The sequence below is a fragment of the Cheilinus undulatus genome, linkage group 1, assembly GCF_018320785.1.
Source record: "Cheilinus undulatus linkage group 1, ASM1832078v1, whole genome shotgun sequence".
NCBI lineage: Eukaryota > Metazoa > Chordata > Actinopteri > Labriformes > Labridae > Cheilinus > Cheilinus undulatus.
In genome coordinates this window covers 1,622,031-1,641,494 of record NC_054865.1, presented here as the reverse complement: position 1 = coordinate 1,641,494, position 19,464 = coordinate 1,622,031, and the positions used below count along the sequence as shown (strand labels likewise).

The 19,464-nt window shown below is 42.6% G+C and overlaps 1 protein-coding gene across 7 annotated transcripts in view; it reads left to right on the top strand.

Annotated features, from left to right (window-relative positions):
* Nucleotides 1-19,464, top strand: part of herc1 (HECT and RLD domain containing E3 ubiquitin protein ligase family member 1) — a 117,261-nt gene that overhangs the window by 76,342 nt on the left and 21,455 nt on the right. For 4 of the 7 annotated variants that reach the window (XM_041786312.1, XM_041786305.1, XM_041786289.1 and 1 more), the window contains exons 42-68: nucleotides 105-221; nucleotides 816-1,071; nucleotides 1,329-1,450; nucleotides 1,542-1,768; nucleotides 2,690-2,958; nucleotides 5,502-5,554; nucleotides 5,657-5,857; nucleotides 5,950-6,124; nucleotides 6,643-6,910; nucleotides 7,693-7,906; nucleotides 8,492-8,751; nucleotides 9,286-9,413; nucleotides 10,423-10,559; nucleotides 11,925-12,125; nucleotides 12,221-12,351; nucleotides 12,443-12,666; nucleotides 14,133-14,253; nucleotides 14,419-14,565; nucleotides 14,729-14,830; nucleotides 14,914-15,087; nucleotides 15,577-15,876; nucleotides 17,392-17,457; nucleotides 17,574-17,699; nucleotides 18,060-18,198; nucleotides 18,500-18,681; nucleotides 18,815-18,970; nucleotides 19,066-19,188. In XM_041786312.1, coding sequence (XP_041642246.1) covers nucleotides 105-221; nucleotides 816-1,071; nucleotides 1,329-1,450; nucleotides 1,542-1,768; nucleotides 2,690-2,958; nucleotides 5,502-5,554; nucleotides 5,657-5,857; nucleotides 5,950-6,124; nucleotides 6,643-6,910; nucleotides 7,693-7,906; nucleotides 8,492-8,751; nucleotides 9,286-9,413; nucleotides 10,423-10,559; nucleotides 11,925-12,125; nucleotides 12,221-12,351; nucleotides 12,443-12,666; nucleotides 14,133-14,253; nucleotides 14,419-14,565; nucleotides 14,729-14,830; nucleotides 14,914-15,087; nucleotides 15,577-15,876; nucleotides 17,392-17,457; nucleotides 17,574-17,699; nucleotides 18,060-18,198; nucleotides 18,500-18,681; nucleotides 18,815-18,970; nucleotides 19,066-19,188 — 4,619 coding nt within the window. The remainder of the gene's footprint in view (nucleotides 1-104; nucleotides 222-815; nucleotides 1,072-1,328; nucleotides 1,451-1,541; nucleotides 1,769-2,689; nucleotides 2,959-5,501; nucleotides 5,555-5,656; nucleotides 5,858-5,949; nucleotides 6,125-6,642; nucleotides 6,911-7,692; nucleotides 7,907-8,491; nucleotides 8,752-9,285; nucleotides 9,414-10,422; nucleotides 10,560-11,924; nucleotides 12,126-12,220; nucleotides 12,352-12,442; nucleotides 12,667-14,132; nucleotides 14,254-14,418; nucleotides 14,566-14,728; nucleotides 14,831-14,913; nucleotides 15,088-15,576; nucleotides 15,877-17,391; nucleotides 17,458-17,573; nucleotides 17,700-18,059; nucleotides 18,199-18,499; nucleotides 18,682-18,814; nucleotides 18,971-19,065; nucleotides 19,189-19,464) is intronic. The other 3 variants (XM_041786327.1, XM_041786320.1, XM_041786297.1) reach the window with 2 other exon arrangements.

Genomic DNA, 19,464 nt, shown 5'->3' with positions numbered 1-19,464 from the left:
ACCGGGACCAAATTAAGGAGACTCATCAGACTCTGCAAACATATCTTCATAACGGGGATTCTCAATCTTTGAAAGGCTAATTCACATATTAATGTTTTTTTCAGCTCTGTCAGACCCAAGCAGCAGGCTGTCCACGTCGCCTCCTCCTCCAGCCATTGCTGTGCCGCTGCTGGAGATGGGCTTCTCTCTGAGACAAATAACCAAAGCTCTGGAAGCCACCGGTAGGTCTCCAGATTCGTGTGCTCCCATAACAACACCGTAGATCTAACTTCATTCAGGTGAAAAGGTTAAAGAGTGGTTCTTACCAGCATGAATAAGACCGAACACTTAGACTTCAACACATCAGAGTGAGGGAAAGACCCGAGGCGAACTGGGCTACAAATATTATGTTTTCAATAATTTATCTTTACAAAAAGAGCTTAAAATAAAATGTCAGACATGTGAAATAGAGAAAAATGCTAATGCCTATTCTGTAGAACTCTCACAGCTGATGTAAAGAGAATAATTGTGGTCTGTCACAAATAAGCAGCACAGTACATGAATGAGAAACAGCACCAAAACAACAAGATATGGATGTTACCTCTACAAAAATGAAAGATTTCTCTAGATTTGGAAACTTTTGTAAATATCAAAGCTGATGTTAGTAAACAGTAGAAGTGTGCAGTACTTATATCTGTAGACATTTTTAACTGAAGCATATTTCAGTGGAGGATTTTGTCATCATTTAGCAAACATTCATCATTTTTAAGTACAGTAGACCTGAGCTGACCTGAACCATGGCCATGCTAGTACCTCAGGTGTGTTTCTGCTCTCAGGTGCTCGTGGAGAAGCAGACGCTCAGAACATCACCGTGCTCGCCATGTGGATGATTGAACACCCTGGCACAGAGGATGAGCACGACGAGCCTCACACCCGAAGCGGTAACACCGGAGTGGACGGGTCGGACTCGTCCTGTCCGGGGGCTACGGCATCGGCTGGAGGGAAGTCTCTGGACCGCAGCTCGTACCTGTGCTCACCTGGAGACATCGCCAGCGCTGACGCTGCAGAGATGGAGGAGGGCTTCAGTGAGAGGTAGATGTTGGAATCTCGAATCACAAATACATGTGTGAAACTTTGTTATTTAGGAATGTAACAATATCAAAATCTCACAACATAATTCCTCACTAACAAGTCCAGGGTACGATATTCATTGTGGTATAAAAAACCTCCAAAGCAACGAATGAAGACTGGGAAAACAGTGACGTCAACATTTATTAAACAAGAGATGCCAATGTTAAATGTTAATTTGTGAAAGTATTTTTGAAGAAGTGTATTTGTGTTGTCTGTAGTCCTGAGGGTCTGGATCAGGATGCTGCGTCAGCCTCCAGCGGTCCTCCGCTCAGAGGGCGCTCTGCTGCAGGCAGGAAACACCGCTTTGACCTCGCTGCTCGGACGCTGTTAGCCCGCGCTGGTGAGAATGAGAGACACCTTTTATCCTTCTCATGCAAATCTAATGGCAAAAAGCCCTAATTTCCTCACCTTCCTCCTCCTATCCTCTTCAGCCGGTCTGTACCGGTCGGTTCAGGCTCACCACAGCCAGTCCCGTCGGGAGGTGCCATCCCTGCAGCAGCAGCAGGATCCGGGCGCTCTCTACGACTTCAACCTGGATGAGGAGCTGGAGATGGACCTGGACGAGGAGACCATGGAGGCCATGTTCGGACAGGACCTGGCCAGTGACACGGACATTCTGGGAATGTGGATCCCGGAGGTACTGGACTGGCCAACATGGGTGTGTGTGACTTTATGCTCCGGCTCGAGGGCTGCCATTATTCTGCTCTTTTCCCACAATGCATCACTTCTCATGCACCGTAAACTCATAGTGGACATGCTCAGTGAAACACATCTGCAGGGTCAGACACTCACTAGGGCTGGGCAATACAGAGTAAAACACATAAACATCTTTCAGCTGATATGAGATACATCTGTATTTATGGATATTTGTTTATGTAGAGAATTAACAAAAGGCTGTTAAAGAACCAGAAATATTAATCAAATCATTAAAACCTGTTTGATAAAGTAAAAGTCCTGGACACCCAATAATGGACAGATTTCAGTTTTAGTTCCGGCAACAGATTTTAGGGAAAGTTTAACAGTATTTAAAATAGATACCACCCAATCCTGATTCCAACACTGGGCATTTTTGATCATCGTGGGTGTCTCTGACTTAATTCTGCCCTGATATCAGACAGGTATGAATATTCTTCTATTTTACTCTGAATATAAATGCTCCCAAAATAAATGAAATGTTTAGTTTGCCATTTGAACATTTAGCGGTGAATAAACATATGACTGTTGTGTTCTTGCAGTAAACAGTCTTTTTCTTGAGTATTCGGCCTGGCAGGACCTTTTTTTAGTTAACATCAGCTACATCTGTATCTATGCTGTCTGACCCTGTATCTCATTTGATAATAGATCCATTGATCTTAAAGTCCATACATTGCCCAGCCCTGACCTTCACCCCCCTCAGCTCAGCTAAACTAACGCCTCAGTGCTGCTTGTATTTAACTCATGACTGCAGAGCTCCCATCATTCATATTTCTATCACATCACACTGCATGGTCGCTTCCCGCCGGTCTGAGGCCTAACAGCTCCGTCGTGTTTCTGTGTCTGTACGTGTGAACGTGAATGTTGGTGTGTTCATCCCTCGCAGCACGTCTGCGAGACAGACGACAGGGACGAGGTGGTCGTCTGTGAGCTCTGCGAGGCCAACGTGGCCAACTTCAACCAGCACATGAAGAAGAGCCACCCCGGATGTGGACGCAGCGCCAACCGGCAGGGCTACCGCAGCAACGGCTCGTACGTGGACGGCTGGTTCGGAGGGGAGTGTGGGAGTGGAAACCCGTACTACCTGCTGTGTGGCGCCTGCAGAGAGAAATACCTGGCTATCAAAAGCAAAGCCAAAGTCCCCATCGTAGAGAGGTACAATGAAGAAACACACAAGGAAAATCTTCTTAAGCAGCCATTTATCTTCCCTCCAACTTTTTATCTTTGACCAGAGTGCAATGACTGTGTCATTTAACAAGTAGCATTTAGTAAAAATCTACACCATAAAGACCTTTAAAGAAACAGAACAACACAGACGGTTCTCTTTGACCCAGAAATCTCCCCTTAGTCTTTTCTCTAAAACAGCAGTGTCAAACTCAAGGCCCGGGGGCCAAATTCGGCCCGTGGTACAGTTATACCTGGCCCGCAAGATCATATCATACTCTTATTATAACTGGCCCTGAAATATGAGGTCTGCAGATTTCCTCCAGTATAAATAAACAAACTTACTTTGGTGATATCAAATATTCTTAAGTCATAAAGATGAAAAAAAAAATATAAAGAATAAAAATAATTAGATAAAATGAAATGCGGGAAATTCATTTGTGTTTTCATTTCATATTTTTGATTTTGCATAGCAAAATTATGACTTCAAACTATTATTTGGACTTTTATCTTATGTTTTGGCCTTTTATATTTATTATTTGGACTATTTATTGCATTTTGTGACCTTTTACATTTATTATTTGGACTTTTAGCTAATATTTAGGCTTTTCCAATTTATTATTTTGATTTTTCTATCTCATATTTTGACTTTGTCAATTTATTGTTTCGACTTTGTCTTATTTTTTGGCTTTTTATATCATATTTTGACCTTTTTAATTCATAGATTTGACCTTTTTATCTTGTATTTTGACCGTTTGGGTTCAATATTTTGATTTCAAGTCATAGTTTGGCCTTAAAACCATGATTGTGACTTTTCTTTTTTTATATATTTGCCTTTTAAAAGCATTAGCTTAACATCTAATTTTGTATTTTGACCTTTTGCACTGATAAACGTCTTTTTTTAATCTCAGATTTTGAGCCTTTTAAATTAAAATTTTGACTTTTTAAATCTCAAAATCATTTATCTTCAGTGCTAGTTTTTTCCCTATAATATCTTACCGGTGAAAATGAGGTGGACAGTTTGGTTAAATGTAGACCCTGTTAGGCCCTCAGGTTAGACCTTAATTCAGAATCCGGCCCCTTCTGTGATTGAGTTTGACTCCCCTGCTCTAAATCTTCAGATTTTTCCCACAACAATGGTCATGACCCAGTTTAAGGCAGTTATTTTCCTAAATAATCTTCAACTATGTGGTGTCAGTACGATTATTGTACTGCCCTGTTTCATCAGTGCCTCCCTGACCTCTAACTGTAAATATCAAACGTGATCTTGGTCTGAATGACTAGGACTGAATATCCTCTATCCAAAGAGAGTGAGCTTCATGAACGGGTTATTATGCACTTTAACAGCTCATGTACATGACGGAGAACATAAACAAATCTAGTCCTCTCGGAAGGCGGGGTTTAAACCAATTTTACTGCTACTACTTTTTCCAACCTTTGCTGTAAGTCATCGATCTGGGATAAAATACTCAATTTTGCAATCCCAGGTTAGGCTGCCTCTATTTATGTATTTATTTTATTTATTAGTTTATTTGACAGGAGCCATGCAAAACTAAACTGTCAAGCCAGAGTTAGCTACAAAGCTAATTTTCATCTGTGGTTCCTGGGCAGGAAGGTGTAAGAACTTTACATTATAATGATAAAATAAAACATGCTAGCATTTAAAAAACTATACACATCCTACTCAACAACAGTCAATCACTTAAAAAAACACATTTAAAATTATATTTCATTGTCTCAAAAATTGATGCATTCAGAGGATTAAATCAGTGATCACATGATTGTTTTTTCCTTGAGCCATGATTTCAGAATCCTGTCAGAATCCTCCTAATATCCAGCGAGCAGACCGGGCCCCTTGAAACATCTTAAAAAATCTTAAATTGGACTTTTGAAATTGAAGGCCAAAAAAAAGTCTTTAAAAATATATATATTTTTTTTTTTACATTGAGAGGTCTTAAATTATAGACGACACTTTGACTAAGACATGTCCCATTGCATTCTTTGTTTTCTAGCTAAATTCATTTGATTTTAGTCATTCTTTTTGCGTATTATCTTGTCCATGTTACTGTTTAGAGTGTTTACAAACCATGATCACAGACAGTTGTGCGGTTCCATGGTCTGTGAGTTTTTGAGGATCATAATATCAAAAATCAGTTAAACTGATTTTTTTCCTGTTGTCTCCTATTTTTTTGAATTGGTTAAGTTTAAAAAATCATTACCTTGTAGGTCAGGACCAAAAACTTGGTTGCAAAGTCATTTTAATGTGATCTGGGAAAAAGTAGAAAATAGTCAATGACATGCTTTCATTCTGATGAACTGCCTCATTACCATTCGGTAATTGAATTTCAGATTTGTGGTTGATGAGGCGATGGTAGATCCTGACTGGTCTCGTCTGAGGAAAGATTTCCTCAGTAAGTTGGGAAAAGGATACTGGGAATCAGGCAGGATTGTTTTTTTGGCACCTCAGTGTGACTCCTCCTGTCTATCTTACTCATTTTCAGAAAGGCTAATGTTTATGTCTTCTGTGTGCTCAGGTATAAGGGACAGGCTCCAGACCTTCTGGGAAAGCAGGACAGCGTCTATGAAGGTACACAGAAACTCAGTGATACATCTGAAATGTTCCTGCGATCTTAAACAAATGTTTTTCTGTGGTTATAAACCCTGAATGTTTGGATACGTCACTCTGCAGAGGACTGGGACATGCTGGATGTGGATGAAGATGAGAAACTGACTGGAGAGGAGGAGTTTGAACTTTTAGCGGGACCTTTGGGCCTGACTGAGCGAAGGATCGTCCCTGAAGCGGTTCAGTTCCCCGACAGCGACCCGCTGGGAGCCTCTGTTGCCATGGTGACTGCCACAAACAGCATGGAGGAGACGCTGCTGCAGATCGGTGAGGACAGATGAATTCATTCATCTTTTGGTTTTCCTCTGGTAGAAATGGAGTGTGCTCAGGTTCATATCAGTGAATGCGTTTGTGCTCAGGCTGTCAGACCTCAGTGGATAAGAGCTCTTCAGGCAGAGTGACCCTCGGTGAGCAGGCGGCGGCCTTACAGAACCCTCACGACCGGGTGATGGCGCTACGGAGGGTGACAGCTGCAGCTCAGGTGCTGCTAGCCAGAACCATGGTGATGAGAGCGCTGTCTCTGCTGTCTGTCAGGTAAAATACACACCTGCATCTGTCTGTAAGCATTTAGAGTTCTGATTTTATCATAGAACATGTAAACCGAGGTCAGACTACATGGCTTCTAGATTTACTTTTCAAAATAAAAGCAGGTCTGACTATCCTATATTAAGGCTGCATAAAACCCCAAAATGAAACAAAAATAGTTTTAAATACAACATATTGGAATAATAAATTGACAAAAGTGGAGATTTATCACAGTAAACTACAGAAATTCTAATATTAAGGACTTTTAATGATTTGACTGTTTTTACTGATCCACTGCATCATATTGAACCACAATCTTACAGTCGGTACGTAGACTGAGATGCTCCTTGACACGTTGACCCCTCATGTGGCCCCTCTAGGAATGACACACTGCGAATTAGATAGGAAGAAACTTCTAATTCAAGACTTTAAGCAGCAGACTTTAAAAGTAGATTTAGTCAGAGCATTCAGTTCTAGATTTCTTTTGCATAACCCCCCCCCCTTTTCTCTTTCTTTCCCATCCTCAGTGGTTCCAGCTGCAGCCTTGCCGCTGGTCTGGAGTCACTCGGTTTGACCGACATCAGAACTCTGGTCAGGTTGATGTGTTTGGCGGCAGCAGGTCGAGCCGGTCTCTCTACAAGTCCAACAGCCGGCTCCGGACATGCTGAGAGGCCCCGAGGAGCCGCCAAGGCCAGCAAACCCATCTCCTGTCTGGCTTACCTCAGCACGGCTGTGGGCTGCTTGGCGTCCAACAGTCCCACCGCCGCCAAGCTGCTAGTGCAGCTCTGCACACAGGTACGCAGACTTGGACTGGGTGTTTCCCACAGCTGAGATGTCACTATGATCATACACGTTGATCTTGGATAATAGAATGTTTCTGCAAAAAAATCTCAACACAGGAAAGGCAAAGACAACTGACTGCTTAAAACAAAAAATCAAAGTCCTCAGAGGTTTTAGAAGAACTTTTAAATGTCCTGTTTCGAATCCCTGAGCTTTTGATGAATACATTTACAATATTATTTCATTTTTCAAACTTAAAATGACGCTCTCTGTTGACTTTTGTGCTTTATTATCATACAAGGCTATCTGACAGCTAACTATGCTGGTGTGCTGTCACGTCAATGGAGGTTGGCTGTGTTGTTTTTGTAAATCTTTCATACTGTGTGATTTATGTCTGGACATTCTGGTATTTGAAGAAATCTTGGATACACCACTATCTTCATTTTTAGCCTTGGATAGACTTTTCCATCAATGCTGGTTTGTTTTAGTCTGAGGCGTGTGTGTTTAGTGTCTACTGCCACCTGTTGGCTTTATTTGTTGACTGCACCAAAATCATGTTAATTTCATAACTGCCTTATAGATTCTGTAATATCTATCAGTGCACATATCTGAGGAAGAGAGATGAGTTGTACAGTGTCTTTGAGTTTTCATGAGAAGGGCTTTATAAGTAAAATGTATTAATGATTGTTATCATATATTCCCACATCCATTTTTGAGCACAGGCCTTGACCTGACTGGCTCATGGTTTGAAAGAAAAGCTCTAAAAATTCATTTCACTTTGTTTTTTTCCTCTTCAGAACCTGATTTCTGCCGCTACCGGCATGAATCTGACCACAGTGGATGACCCGATCCAGAGAAAGTTCCTGCCCAGCTTCCTGCGTGGTGTGGCGGAGGAGAACAAGCTCATCACGTCTCCAAACTTCGTGGTGACTCAGGCTCTGGTGGCACTGCTGGCTGATAAAGGAGCCAGGCTCAGACCGGCTTACGACAAGGCGGACATGGAGAAACGAGGTTTGTAGACTCAGAGGACGAAGCAGAACATAGTCCATGTGCTCTGACTTTTGTGACATAGTTAATGTGCATTTCATTATCTCATTGGTTGATCCATTACCCTTTTATTGTGGTGAGTACAGAGATGTTAGACACTTTGTCTTCATACATTTTTAAATATTGAAATTATGGAATTAGACAGATATGAACATGGCATCACCTCGACTAAATAAGCCATATTATTTTTTTTTGTGACACCGGTTCATCAAATTGACTAGTTGTTGCTCAAAAATTTAAATCCCACCAGAAAACTAAGTAATTAGAACAAAAGAGAACAGTTCCCCTTCCTGTTTTATGTTTTTAAGGTGGAGGTGATGCTGAAGTGTATTTGTATCTGGCTCAGCTCTGAAATGATCTCATGAAAATCAGCATGCATTTGTGTAATTCATGCGTTATTGCTGTAATTCATCAATCATGCCTGTTCAGCTCTGCATTGTTTCTGTTCATTCAGATCATCTCTGTTTTCTGTTTTCATGTTTGTCTTCATCCGTGATTCTTCTCTCACTCACTGGGAAACCTTGTCACCTTGTTTTCCATGTCGAGCAGGTCTAATTGCGCATTTATATGCCCATCCTTCCCATAATCCCTCCGCTGTAGGGCCTCTGGAGCTGGCCAACGCTCTGGCGGCCTGCTGCCTGTCCTCCAGGCTCTCCTCCCAGCACCGCCAGTGGGCTGCTCAGCAGCTGGTCCGCACGTTGGCCGCACACGACCGCGACAACAACCAGAACCGGCCGCAGACCTTCGCCGACATGGCGGGGGACCTGCGGAAGTGCTCTTTCATCAAACTGGAGGCTCATCAGAGCAGAGTGAGTGGGGAAACAGATTTATCTGACATTTTAAGACTCGGACCTGATTCAGAGATGTGTGGGTGGATTGTTGGTCCATGCACTTTGGTAATCTTATAAATTTAATTTATCCAACACTGAAAAACTTCAGTCTTTTTATGCAATATGACAAAATGTCATTGGAGCAAGCAGCCTAGCAGAAACAGACAAGCTTCCCTTCAGAGGAGAGGCAAAACCTCTTCAAGATTTTTGACAAAATGCAGTTGCATTTCACCCTGGATTCACCCTCTCCTGGGTGACTGATAACCTTTGCAGATGAGACGGACAACCTGATCCTGAGAGCAAAAGTGGATGTTTCAACCCTTTAGGACTAGGACCTGAACGAACATTTTGGTTGATTAAAGTCGTCCACTATTTTTATGCATCTCTTCTTAGACATAATGACGTATGGAGTGCACCGAGCTAACAGCTCAAGGTTTCATTGGGTTTGAATTAAATGGTTCTCATTCTTTAATCTTCTGTTTAAATGTTTGAGTTTCCATCTCTGTCTTCCAGGTGATCACCTGTGGATGGTGCAGTAAGAAAGGCCTGTTAGCAACCAGTGGGACTGATGGGACAGTCCGAGTGTGGAACGTCACCAAGAACCAGTACACCCTCCAGCAGACCTGCATCTTCAACAAGGAGTAAGGACTTCTTAAACAGCACTAAAGCCTGGTTTAGACTCCTGTGTTGAATCTACATCCAGCTGTAGTCGCATCCATGGTAGTGCGTTGGTGTCTCCATCTAGCTCTGCAATTTGCCACCCAAACAATACCAGGCTGGGGGATTTTTATGCCAGTTTCTGGTCCTGCTTGTTGGAGTACAGATATGGGTTGCACCAACTGTGTGTAAGTTCAAACGTAGCCTATTTTGAACGCAAGTTCTTTCTTACAACGATTTTACGCTGTCCTAACATTTAAGGTGTTGCACCAGCTGTGATAGTTTCTACGTAGGCTTAGGTTATAACTTAAATCTTACACCTAACCCCTACTAGGTGTCAAGTCCTCCGTAGTGTACGTCTGTCATAGTGATAGCTCCAAAAGATGTGATAACCCTGAGGGTGACGAGGAGTTGAGATTTATTTATTAGCAATCCCCCCCCCCCCCCCCCGACTGGAAAAGAGTGTGTAATGTTGTAGTTGTACTGATAATTATTGATCATCTATTGATTGTACTGCAGTCACTGCAAAGAACATAAGAGAGGAGGCTGTTAAATCAGCTGAGGGTGAGGAAGGAGAATTTTTTCGCTGAGAGCTACATGGATGAGGAAATTAATGTCTGATATTTTTGAATAGTAATGAGTAGAATCGACTAGTTTTGTTGCTGTCTGCAGCCATTTGTGTCGCAGTGGGGTACACAACATATGTCAGATCCTGCAATGAGATTTAAGAGCAGGTAACGTTGCTGATTGCATTTAATAAATGCTAATTAATGATTGAGCAGTTACATGTACTTGCGTACTCCCTAAAGAGCTTAACGTTGTGCTAACGATGTGCAAACGATGTGCAAATGATGTGCTAACATGCTGCCTCATTCAGCTTTATGGGGTGATAATATGTGGGACTGTTTCCTGCCGCACTGTAGAAGCTAAATGAAAAGAAACAAAAGCAGCTGCAGCTTTGGCTCTGATTTGTGTGAATGGTGTTTTTTTCAGTGATGGCTCTTCAGAGGAGGGGATGTCCGGTTTAGGATCTCCCAGCGACCCGTGCCTGTCTCCTCTGGCGTGGAGTGTCACAGGGAAATACCTGGCCTCAGCCATGGAGAAAATGGTCAACATCTGGCAAGTGAATGGTAAGGATTTATGTATTTCCTGCTGTGTAGTTTTGGCTAAATGTTTCAGTCTGAAGTGTTGGAGCAGCTTGTATGGTGGTGTGTGAGGTCTACAGAATATGAATGAGAGGACTAACACTTTTATAGCTCCCATTTAAAATGAATCTGAGGACTAGATGTGGTTCAGTCATCACTTCCTCCTCTCAGCACTCAGCCTGTAGCTTGCTCCATCTGTCCTCGGACACTTTCAATCGCCTCAAGCACCAAAGTCCATAATCACACTGCTGATAACCGCCACAAGCACATTCTCTCCATCTGCCATTTTAATGTGGCTGTGTCCTTGCTGCAAAGGCAATGGGAACCCATAAGTTTAGGTGGACATTATTCTGGGATGATATTTACCCACAGGCAATCAGTGTGCCTCTCTGGAAAGTTCTCTTTCCCCCAGATTCCACATACTCTGTCTGCACAGTTATCTGCATGCAAAGTGCATGGCAAGGCAAATCACTCCATTTTCAGTCAGTTTTTACAGTCCAACAGTGCACACTCCAGCCGTTTACGGCACCTAGAAGCACCACTCTCCTGCTTGAGCTGTGTGCCAGGTCTGCATTCACTTCTGGCTGATGCCAAAACACGTGAATCCAGGTAGAGCCAATGCATCCCAGCAGGAGGAAGAATGTGCAGATACAGCTGACTCAGAGGTACATCACCCTGCATGGGTGCAGTTTTGTAATCAAAAGTAAAAAAGATACAAGTGGAAAGAGGCCACAGGCTCTGAGCATCACCATTCAGATCTCCAAGTGACTCGTTTGTATGAGACAGCTGTCAGATTTGACTTCCTCACTCGCCCCCACATTACCAGAATCAGTTAGGATTCAACAGGTCATGTTCACAATTTTACACCTTAACATAAGCTTCAGAGGTCTGTGGATGAACACTCATTTTTTATGGAGGATCAATTTACAAACATAAAAATGTGTCTTAAAAATTAAATAGACCTTGATCATAATTCTACAAGAGTATAACGCTTTCATGGCTGCTAGAATGTGAAACGTCACATTCATGCACCAAATACCAGATAAATATAAAGCAGACAAAAGAAACTGACATTTACTAATTTTATGACAAAGTGGAAAACAAAAATATACAAAAATATACTAAATAAAGCATTCAGCATTCTTTTTTTTTAAATTTCAAAGGAGAATGCTTAGAAAAAGTGAAGTGAAAGTGAATCTGAGAAGTTTTGTAGAATGTAGTCACTCAGAGCACCTGTTTAAGGAGCTCTCTGAAGAAGAGCCACAGCTGTGGAGATGATAGAGGTGAATAAAGTGTTAAAAGAATAATTGATAACCGGCTTACCTACTGATACTGTTTTCCTCCTTTAAGGTGGTAAGGGTCTCCTGGATGTGCAGCCTCACTGGGTGTCGGCTCTGGCGTGGCCTGAAGAGGAGGCGGAGTCTCTCTGGTGTGGTGAACCCAAAGACATGCTGCTGGTGGGGCGTATGGACGGGTCTCTGGGCCTCATCGAGATACTCGACTCCTCCAGCATGCACCGCACCGAGCTGGAGCACTGCTACAGGAAAGACGGTAAGAATGACGTCTGATCTCTGCTTTTAGAGACTAAAAAAAAGCTTCTGTCAGATTAACCTCATCTGTCTGTCACTTGTTCTCTCATCTGTCAGTGGCTGTGATGCACATAGCGTGGTACAGTGAAGACAAGCCTTTCGCTGTCGGATACGCAGACGGGAAGCTGCTGATTGGATCTAAAGAGCCTTTAGAGAAAGGAGCCATCGTTGTCATCGATGCACACAAGGTTTACTGTGATACTGAAATAAATACACTGTTTTGATCATGAAGTCGTTGGAGTAAAGCCACGTTCATACCTTTTTGTTGTTTTTTTCCAGGAGTCGATCGGCAGCATGAAGTGGAGTCCTACCGGTCAGATCCTGCTCACATGTGCCAAAGAGGAGACAGTGAAGTTGTGGGCCAGTCCGGACTCTGGCGCCGGCTCAGACTCTGGCTCTGGCTGGCGCTGCTTGCAGAGTCTCAGACACCCATCGCAGGTTAATGGCGTGGCCTGGTGCAGCCTGCCAGGACGAGCACCAAAACCCCTCAGCATGTTAGCCATGTAGGTCAAACAGCTGGTTTAAATGCTGCTCTTCTTTCTGCACTCGTGTTGACATCTTCATTTATTCTCAGACTGTTTGAGAAATCTTTTTGGTGATGTTTACGTCTGACACAGTGTCAGCATAACACACTCACTGTCCACACTGCATACAGGAACCCGGGCGTATGACGGGCAGTTTTCATCCGATTAAGAGATTTTGAAGTTGCACAGTTCCCTCTGATGCTGGGTTGACTTTCAGCATGATCATATCTTGTTTGTTGTGCAGTGCACATGAGTGCCAACCATGGCCTGACTGGATGGATGGATTTCTTACATGTTTACTGTTATGGTAGTACAACTGCACAAATCCCACTAAAGAGCATAAAACACGAGCAGAATCCTTAACTTTGGGGCCCTTTTCCCTTTATTAACTAGTGGATAGCATCTTAAAGGTCACATATTATTCAGAATACACTTTTTCAGGCTTTTCAAGCAAAAATATGTGCCCGTAGCCTGTCCACCTTCCCCCCAAGAATCAGAAAAATCCATTCCCTCCACCCTCTCTTTTTCCACCTTTCAGAAAATGTGTGCTGAAACAAGCCATTCTCAGATTTTCCCCTCATGATGTCATGTGAGGAGTTAGCCCCACCCCTCCCATTTCAGTCAGCCCTCTCCACTTGGAAGAAAGTTCCGCCCTCCTCTCCCAATCCTCCTCTTGGATCAGGAGAGCCACATCCATTAATCCACATCCATTTCCTGAGAGGGGCGTAGTCAGGGGCGTAGTCGGACAGCTCATTAACATTTAATACGTGCGTTGTAAGTGATTCAGTTTCACAGTATGAGTGGACACTGTGTGCACCCGGCTTCAGATATTTAATTTCCTGCTCTTTAAATTTCAGATTCCTCTTAACAATCTGAAAGTTAGTGCTTTTATTTCTAATGCAGAGAAATCAAAATTTCATGCTTTTATCAAAGAATCCTTGACTGTAGGGCATACAGTTTTTCCTCCGGGTTGAAACTAATCAGAGCTCAGTGCTTTTTTTGGCTTGTTTAGATTTAGTCATTAGAAAGACCTTACATTTCAGTCTTCTCTTTATATGAAAACCATTAACTTCTTCAAACTAATTTATTTAGCCACACTGTAAAATGAAGCTAAATTTAAAACCCTAATATTATTGCTCTATAAATACTTAAACTTCTGTCAAATACACTGATGAAAAAACATCTATTACTGTGTTACTGCCCATCCCTACATCCAACAGTCCAGCACTGATATTATAGTCTGGTTTTAGTCTCCTTGATTAAAATGAAATCTTTAAATCACTGTTTTTATCTGCAGGCCTCTGACTATCTGTGTCTGAGTAAACACAGACACTGCTGTGAGCTGAACCAGCATGAGACGACTCCAAAACTTTCTGGAAACCTGCTGACTTTGTCTAAAATCTGTTCTCACATTTTCGTGCTCATGTATTTGTTGTTTTTTTCAGATGCTGTCAGAACGGCCTCGTGTCAGTCTGGACTGTTCCTCAAGACATCTCCAACTTCCCAGAATCCTCCTCTTTTGACTCAGAGGGATGGTGGGAGAGTGAAGTCACTCCTAAATTCATGGTACTGAAACACGTCCAGTTTGAAGTTACCTCTATCAGAGACTTTTCTTCTTCAGGTCTTTGAAGTGATAATGTAGTGAACCAGTTAATTCTTTGTCCAAATCATTAAATACATTTGACAGAAGTTGGTTGGTTCTTCCTTTAACATGACGTGTCCGTGTTTCAGCCCTCGCGGTGGTCAGGAGACGGAGCCACGTGTGTTTTCCAGCTGAAGGGCCACATCACTCCAGTCCGGACGCTCGCATTCAGCCCTGACGGTCTCGCTCTGGCGTCTGGAGGAGTGGGAGGCCTCATGAACATCTGGTCCCTGCGGGTAAGAAACAGACTCAGGATGTATGGTAACACAGCGGATACGAGTCACAGACGTGTAAAGATGATTCATCGCAGACGTGTCTGACCGACGGCTGTAGATCACGCCAGTTTACGTTCATGCTGAATACTTCTTCAGACTCACTGTGTCTGTCTGTGTCCTTCAGGACGGCTCAGTGCTGCAGACAGTCGTCGCCGGTTCAGGTGCCATCCAGAACATCGTCTGGATCCCAGATGTGGGCGTGGCTGTCTGCTCTAACAGGTCAAAGGTGAGATATCCTGAGTCCTGTTTATCCCTGTTTTACTCCATCACTAAAAGAAAAGCTATTTATTGACTCTTCTCTGTCTCTAGGACGTGCTGGTGGTGAACTGCTCCAAAGAGTTCATGTCATCTAACCACGTGTTGGCCACCTGCCGCACAGCACTCAAGAAGCAAGGCGTGGTCGGGCTCAATATGGCGCCCTGCATGAGAGCCTTCCTAGAGAGACTTCCTGTCATGCTGCAGGAGCAGTATGCCTACGAGAAGGTACACCACACTGAGGGGGTGTTTCCTACAACATCACAGTACCATGCTGACAGATCAGCTCTCATGGATGGTATTATTATGATTTATTCATCTCTATAAAGAGATATCTACAGCCAAGGTCAGCTAACGATCCAGCATAGATCAAACTACACAGATCCACTTGACGCTGTGTTTAAAGGCCATTGTCAGTTATATAAAGTGTCTACGAGAGAATGATAGATGATGATTGGCCATTCTGTAAATCCTTTATTGTAGAGTGATGCAGGTTAAACAAGAGTGTGACTTGTCTGATCAGATAAAAACAGACCAGAGGTCCTCACAATGGATGATTAAAATCTGATGAGTTTAGTAGCTGCCTTAAAATGCAAAAAAATCTGGATTTTTTTAAAATAAAAACTGGATCCTATGCAAACCCAGTCTTAAAGTATTAAATAAATATAATTGAACAGTTTTAGCTGAAGGGTGCTCCTCGTCTTCTTCCCCCTCCAGCCTCACGTGGTGTGCGGTGAGCAGCTCGTCCACAGCCCCTACATGCAGTGCCTGGCCTCCCTCGCTGTGGGCCTCCACCTGGACCAGCTCCTGTGTCGCCCCCCTGTGCCCCCTCCCCTCCGTCACTGCCCTCTGGAGTCCGGTACGGCCGTGTGGTGTGCCAGTGAGTGGGCGTGGCTCGACTGTTTCTCCACCACAGTGAAGGCGGCAGAGGCTCTTGCTAGGGGCGCAACCTTCCCCGAGTCGTTCTCTGTGCCTGACCTGGAGCCGGTGGCAAAAGACGAGCTGGCTCTGCTCATGGTGAGAGATGTCGCTGTTTCTGATGATGCTCAGTGGCAGTATGATAAAAATAAGTGTATAAATATGCTTCAGTAGTTGTATGGTAACAGTATGTTTATAACAACAGTATAAGGACAGTCAGTGAGTAATAATGCTTTAACAGTTGTATGAAAACAGTAACATTAAAACAACAGTTTAATAACAGTGTTTAAAAGCATGGTAATAACAGTGTAATAACAGTTAGTATATAATAACGCAGTAATAACATTATAATAACAGTTAGTGTATAATAATGCTTAATAACAGTGTTTAATAGCGTGGCAATAACAGTATAGTAGTGTACAATTAAACCCTAACAGATGTGTGATAACAGTTAGTGTGTAATAAAGCTTTGACAGTTGTGTGATAACAGTATAATAATAATTAATGTATAATAACTTGGTAATAACAGTATAACAACAGTTAGTGTGTAATAACATGGTTATAACAGCATAATAACAGTAAGTGTGTAATAACACGGTTATGGCAGTATATTAACAATGTATAATAAAGCTCTGACAGTTGTGTGATAACAGTGTGTAATAAAGCTCTGAAAGATGTGTGATAACAGTATAATAACAGTGTAGAGTATATAATGCTCTAACAGTCGTGTAATAACAGTGTGTAATAACACGGTTATAACAGTATAATAACAGTGTGTAAAAAAGCTCTGACAGTTGTGTGATAACAGTTTGTAATAATGCTCTGAATGTTGTGTGATAACAGTATAATAACAGTTAGTGTATAATAATGCTCTAACAGTCATGTAATAACAGTGTGTAATAACACGGTAATAACAGTATAATAACAGTGTATAATAAAGCTCTGAAAGTTGTGTGATAACAGTTAGTGTATAATAATGCTCTGACAGTCGTGTAATAACAGTTAGTGTGTAATAACACGGTTATAACAGTATAATAACAGTTAGTGTGTAATAAAGCTCTGACAGTTTTGTGATAACAGTATAATAACAGTTAGTGTATAATAATGCTCTAACAGTCGTGTAATAACAGTGTGTAATAACACGGTTATAACAGTATAATAACAGTGTGTAAAAAAGCTCTGACAGTTGTGTGATAACAGTTTGTAATAATGCTCTGAATGTTGTGTGATAACAGTATAATAACAGTTAGTGTATAATAATGCTCTAACAGTCATGCAATAACAGTGTGTAATAACACGGTAATAACAGTATAATAACAGTGTATAATAAAGCTCTGAAAGTTGTGTGATAACAGTTAGTGTATAATAATGCTCTGACAGTCGTGTAATAACAGTTAGTGTGTAATAACACGGTTATAACAGTATAATAACAGTGTATTATAAAGCTCTGACAGTTGTGTGATAACTGTATAATAACAGTTAGTGTATATAATGCGCTAACAGTCATGTAATAACAGTTAGTGTGTAATAACACGGTTATAACAGTATAATAACCGTTAGTGTATAATAAAGCTCTAAAGGTCTTGTTGTAAGAGTGTGTTCTCTGATTTTCAGGACAACAGTAAATGGGGTTCTGGCATGGATGAACAGATCATGTCCTGGGCCACCTCCAGACCAGAGGTGATTGACGCTCTCACCTGGATCAGCTCTAATGACCGGTTTCTCTGTTTAATCTCGTACTCTGCTGACGATAGCAGTGGTTTAAACTCTACCTGTGCTTTTGTTTGTGTTTGTAGGACTGGCACCTGGGGGGGAAGTGTGATGTGTACTTGTGGGGTGCAGGTCGACACGGACAGCTGGCTGAGGCAGGCAGGAACATTCTGGTGCCCACTACAGCGCCATCTTTCTCTCAGGCTCAGCAGGTACACTCGCTGACTAATGGCTCTATTTTATGTAAACTCTAAGAACTCAATCTTGTTTCTGTTGTCACCACCAGGGGGTCCAGATAGTCATATTGTCATTAACTCATAAAATCAAAGATTTAATGCAACTTTTACCACATATGAAGAATAAACATTTACCACTATTTTAAGTAGTGCCTGGTTGTAATACTGCCCTACCACCAGCAGGTGGCTGGAGCACACTGAAGTGCTGCTAGTTGTCAGTAAACATCAAAAACAAGAGTTTAGGGTGATAACACAGTTATTGCTCTTCTTGTCTCTGTGCTGTGTCTGACTCCTTCCCCCTCTGTCTCTGCTCTGTTTCCACCTCTCCTTTATCAGGTGGTCTGCGGTCAGAATTGCACCTTTGTCATCCAGCCTAACGGGACAGTGTTGGCGTGTGGGGAGGGAAGCTATGGCCGTCTAGGACAGGGAAACTCTGACGACCTGCACGTTCTCACTGTCATCTCAGCTCTGCAAGGTGTTTGATATATGAGCATTTCAAAAATGCCATAAATGATAAATATGACCTTATTTATTGTATTCTGTTGAATAAGATGTTGGAACTATGAGGAGTAACAACCTCAGATATCTGTGATCAGATATCTCATGTACAGAGGCTTTGTCCTCAAAATGAGTGACGGGGGTTCAAGTCCTGTCAGTCCCTGGGCATGAAATACTCATATGACCCAAGTAATTTACCTGTTAGCATCTGTTCATGTTTAGCTGTCCTAATTGATGCCTAATTGAAAGACTGTTTCTTCATCTCTGTGGTCTTCCAGGTTTCGTTGTGACTCAGTTGGTGACGTCCTGTGGCAGTGACGGTCACTCCATGGCTCTGACGGAGAGCGGCGAGGTTTTCAGCTGGGGGGACGGAGACTACGGTAAGCTAGGTCATGGAAACAGCGACCGCCAGCGCCGACCACGACAGATCGAAGCCCTGCAGGGAGAGGAGGTGGTGCAGGTCAGTAAGGGGCGGTTTCATCTAGCTTTTATGGACGTGTGGTTCAGAGTTAACAAAAACAACACACTTTGGGTCTTTTTAAGTCCAACTGCTTCTACAATCCTCTTTCATTTTCTCTTTTTCTGTCCCTCAGATGTCGTGCGGTTTTAAACACTCAGCTGTGGTCACTGCTGACGGGAAACTCTTTACGTTTGGAAACGGTGACTACGGCAGGCTGGGCTTAGGAAACACCTCCAACAAGAAGCTTCCAGAGAAAGTCACAGCTCTTGAAGGGTACCAAGTGGGACAGGTGGGACAGGAGACTAAATGTTTTTATTCTTTGTTATTAATGAGCACAGATAAAATGATTGTAAGAGTGTGGAACTATTCTTTTGTCCTTTTTAGGTGGCCTGTGGTCTGAACCACACATTGGTCGTCTCTGCTGATGGGATGATGGTTTGGGCATTTGGTGACGGTGACTATGGAAAACTAGGACTTGGAAACTCCACAGCCAAGTCCTCTCCTCAGGTAGGAGCTGCTGTGTTTCTGATGGCTGTTTCAGACTGGCAGCAGTGTAACAGCTGCATTATGCCTGCAGGGTTTTTCCCGGCTCAGTTTGAGGCTGAGGTGGTACCAGTCTGATCATGTGCACTGTCACCTTTCTATGGGGGTCTAGGGCATGCTCCCCAGGGAGGAAAAATTGTTCATTTTAAAGTTAGATACATCAAACTAGTGCACTTTAAGAGGCTAATTCTATACAAATGTTTTTCTCTTTGTGCAATGTTGTGCTCTTGGAGCTACTTA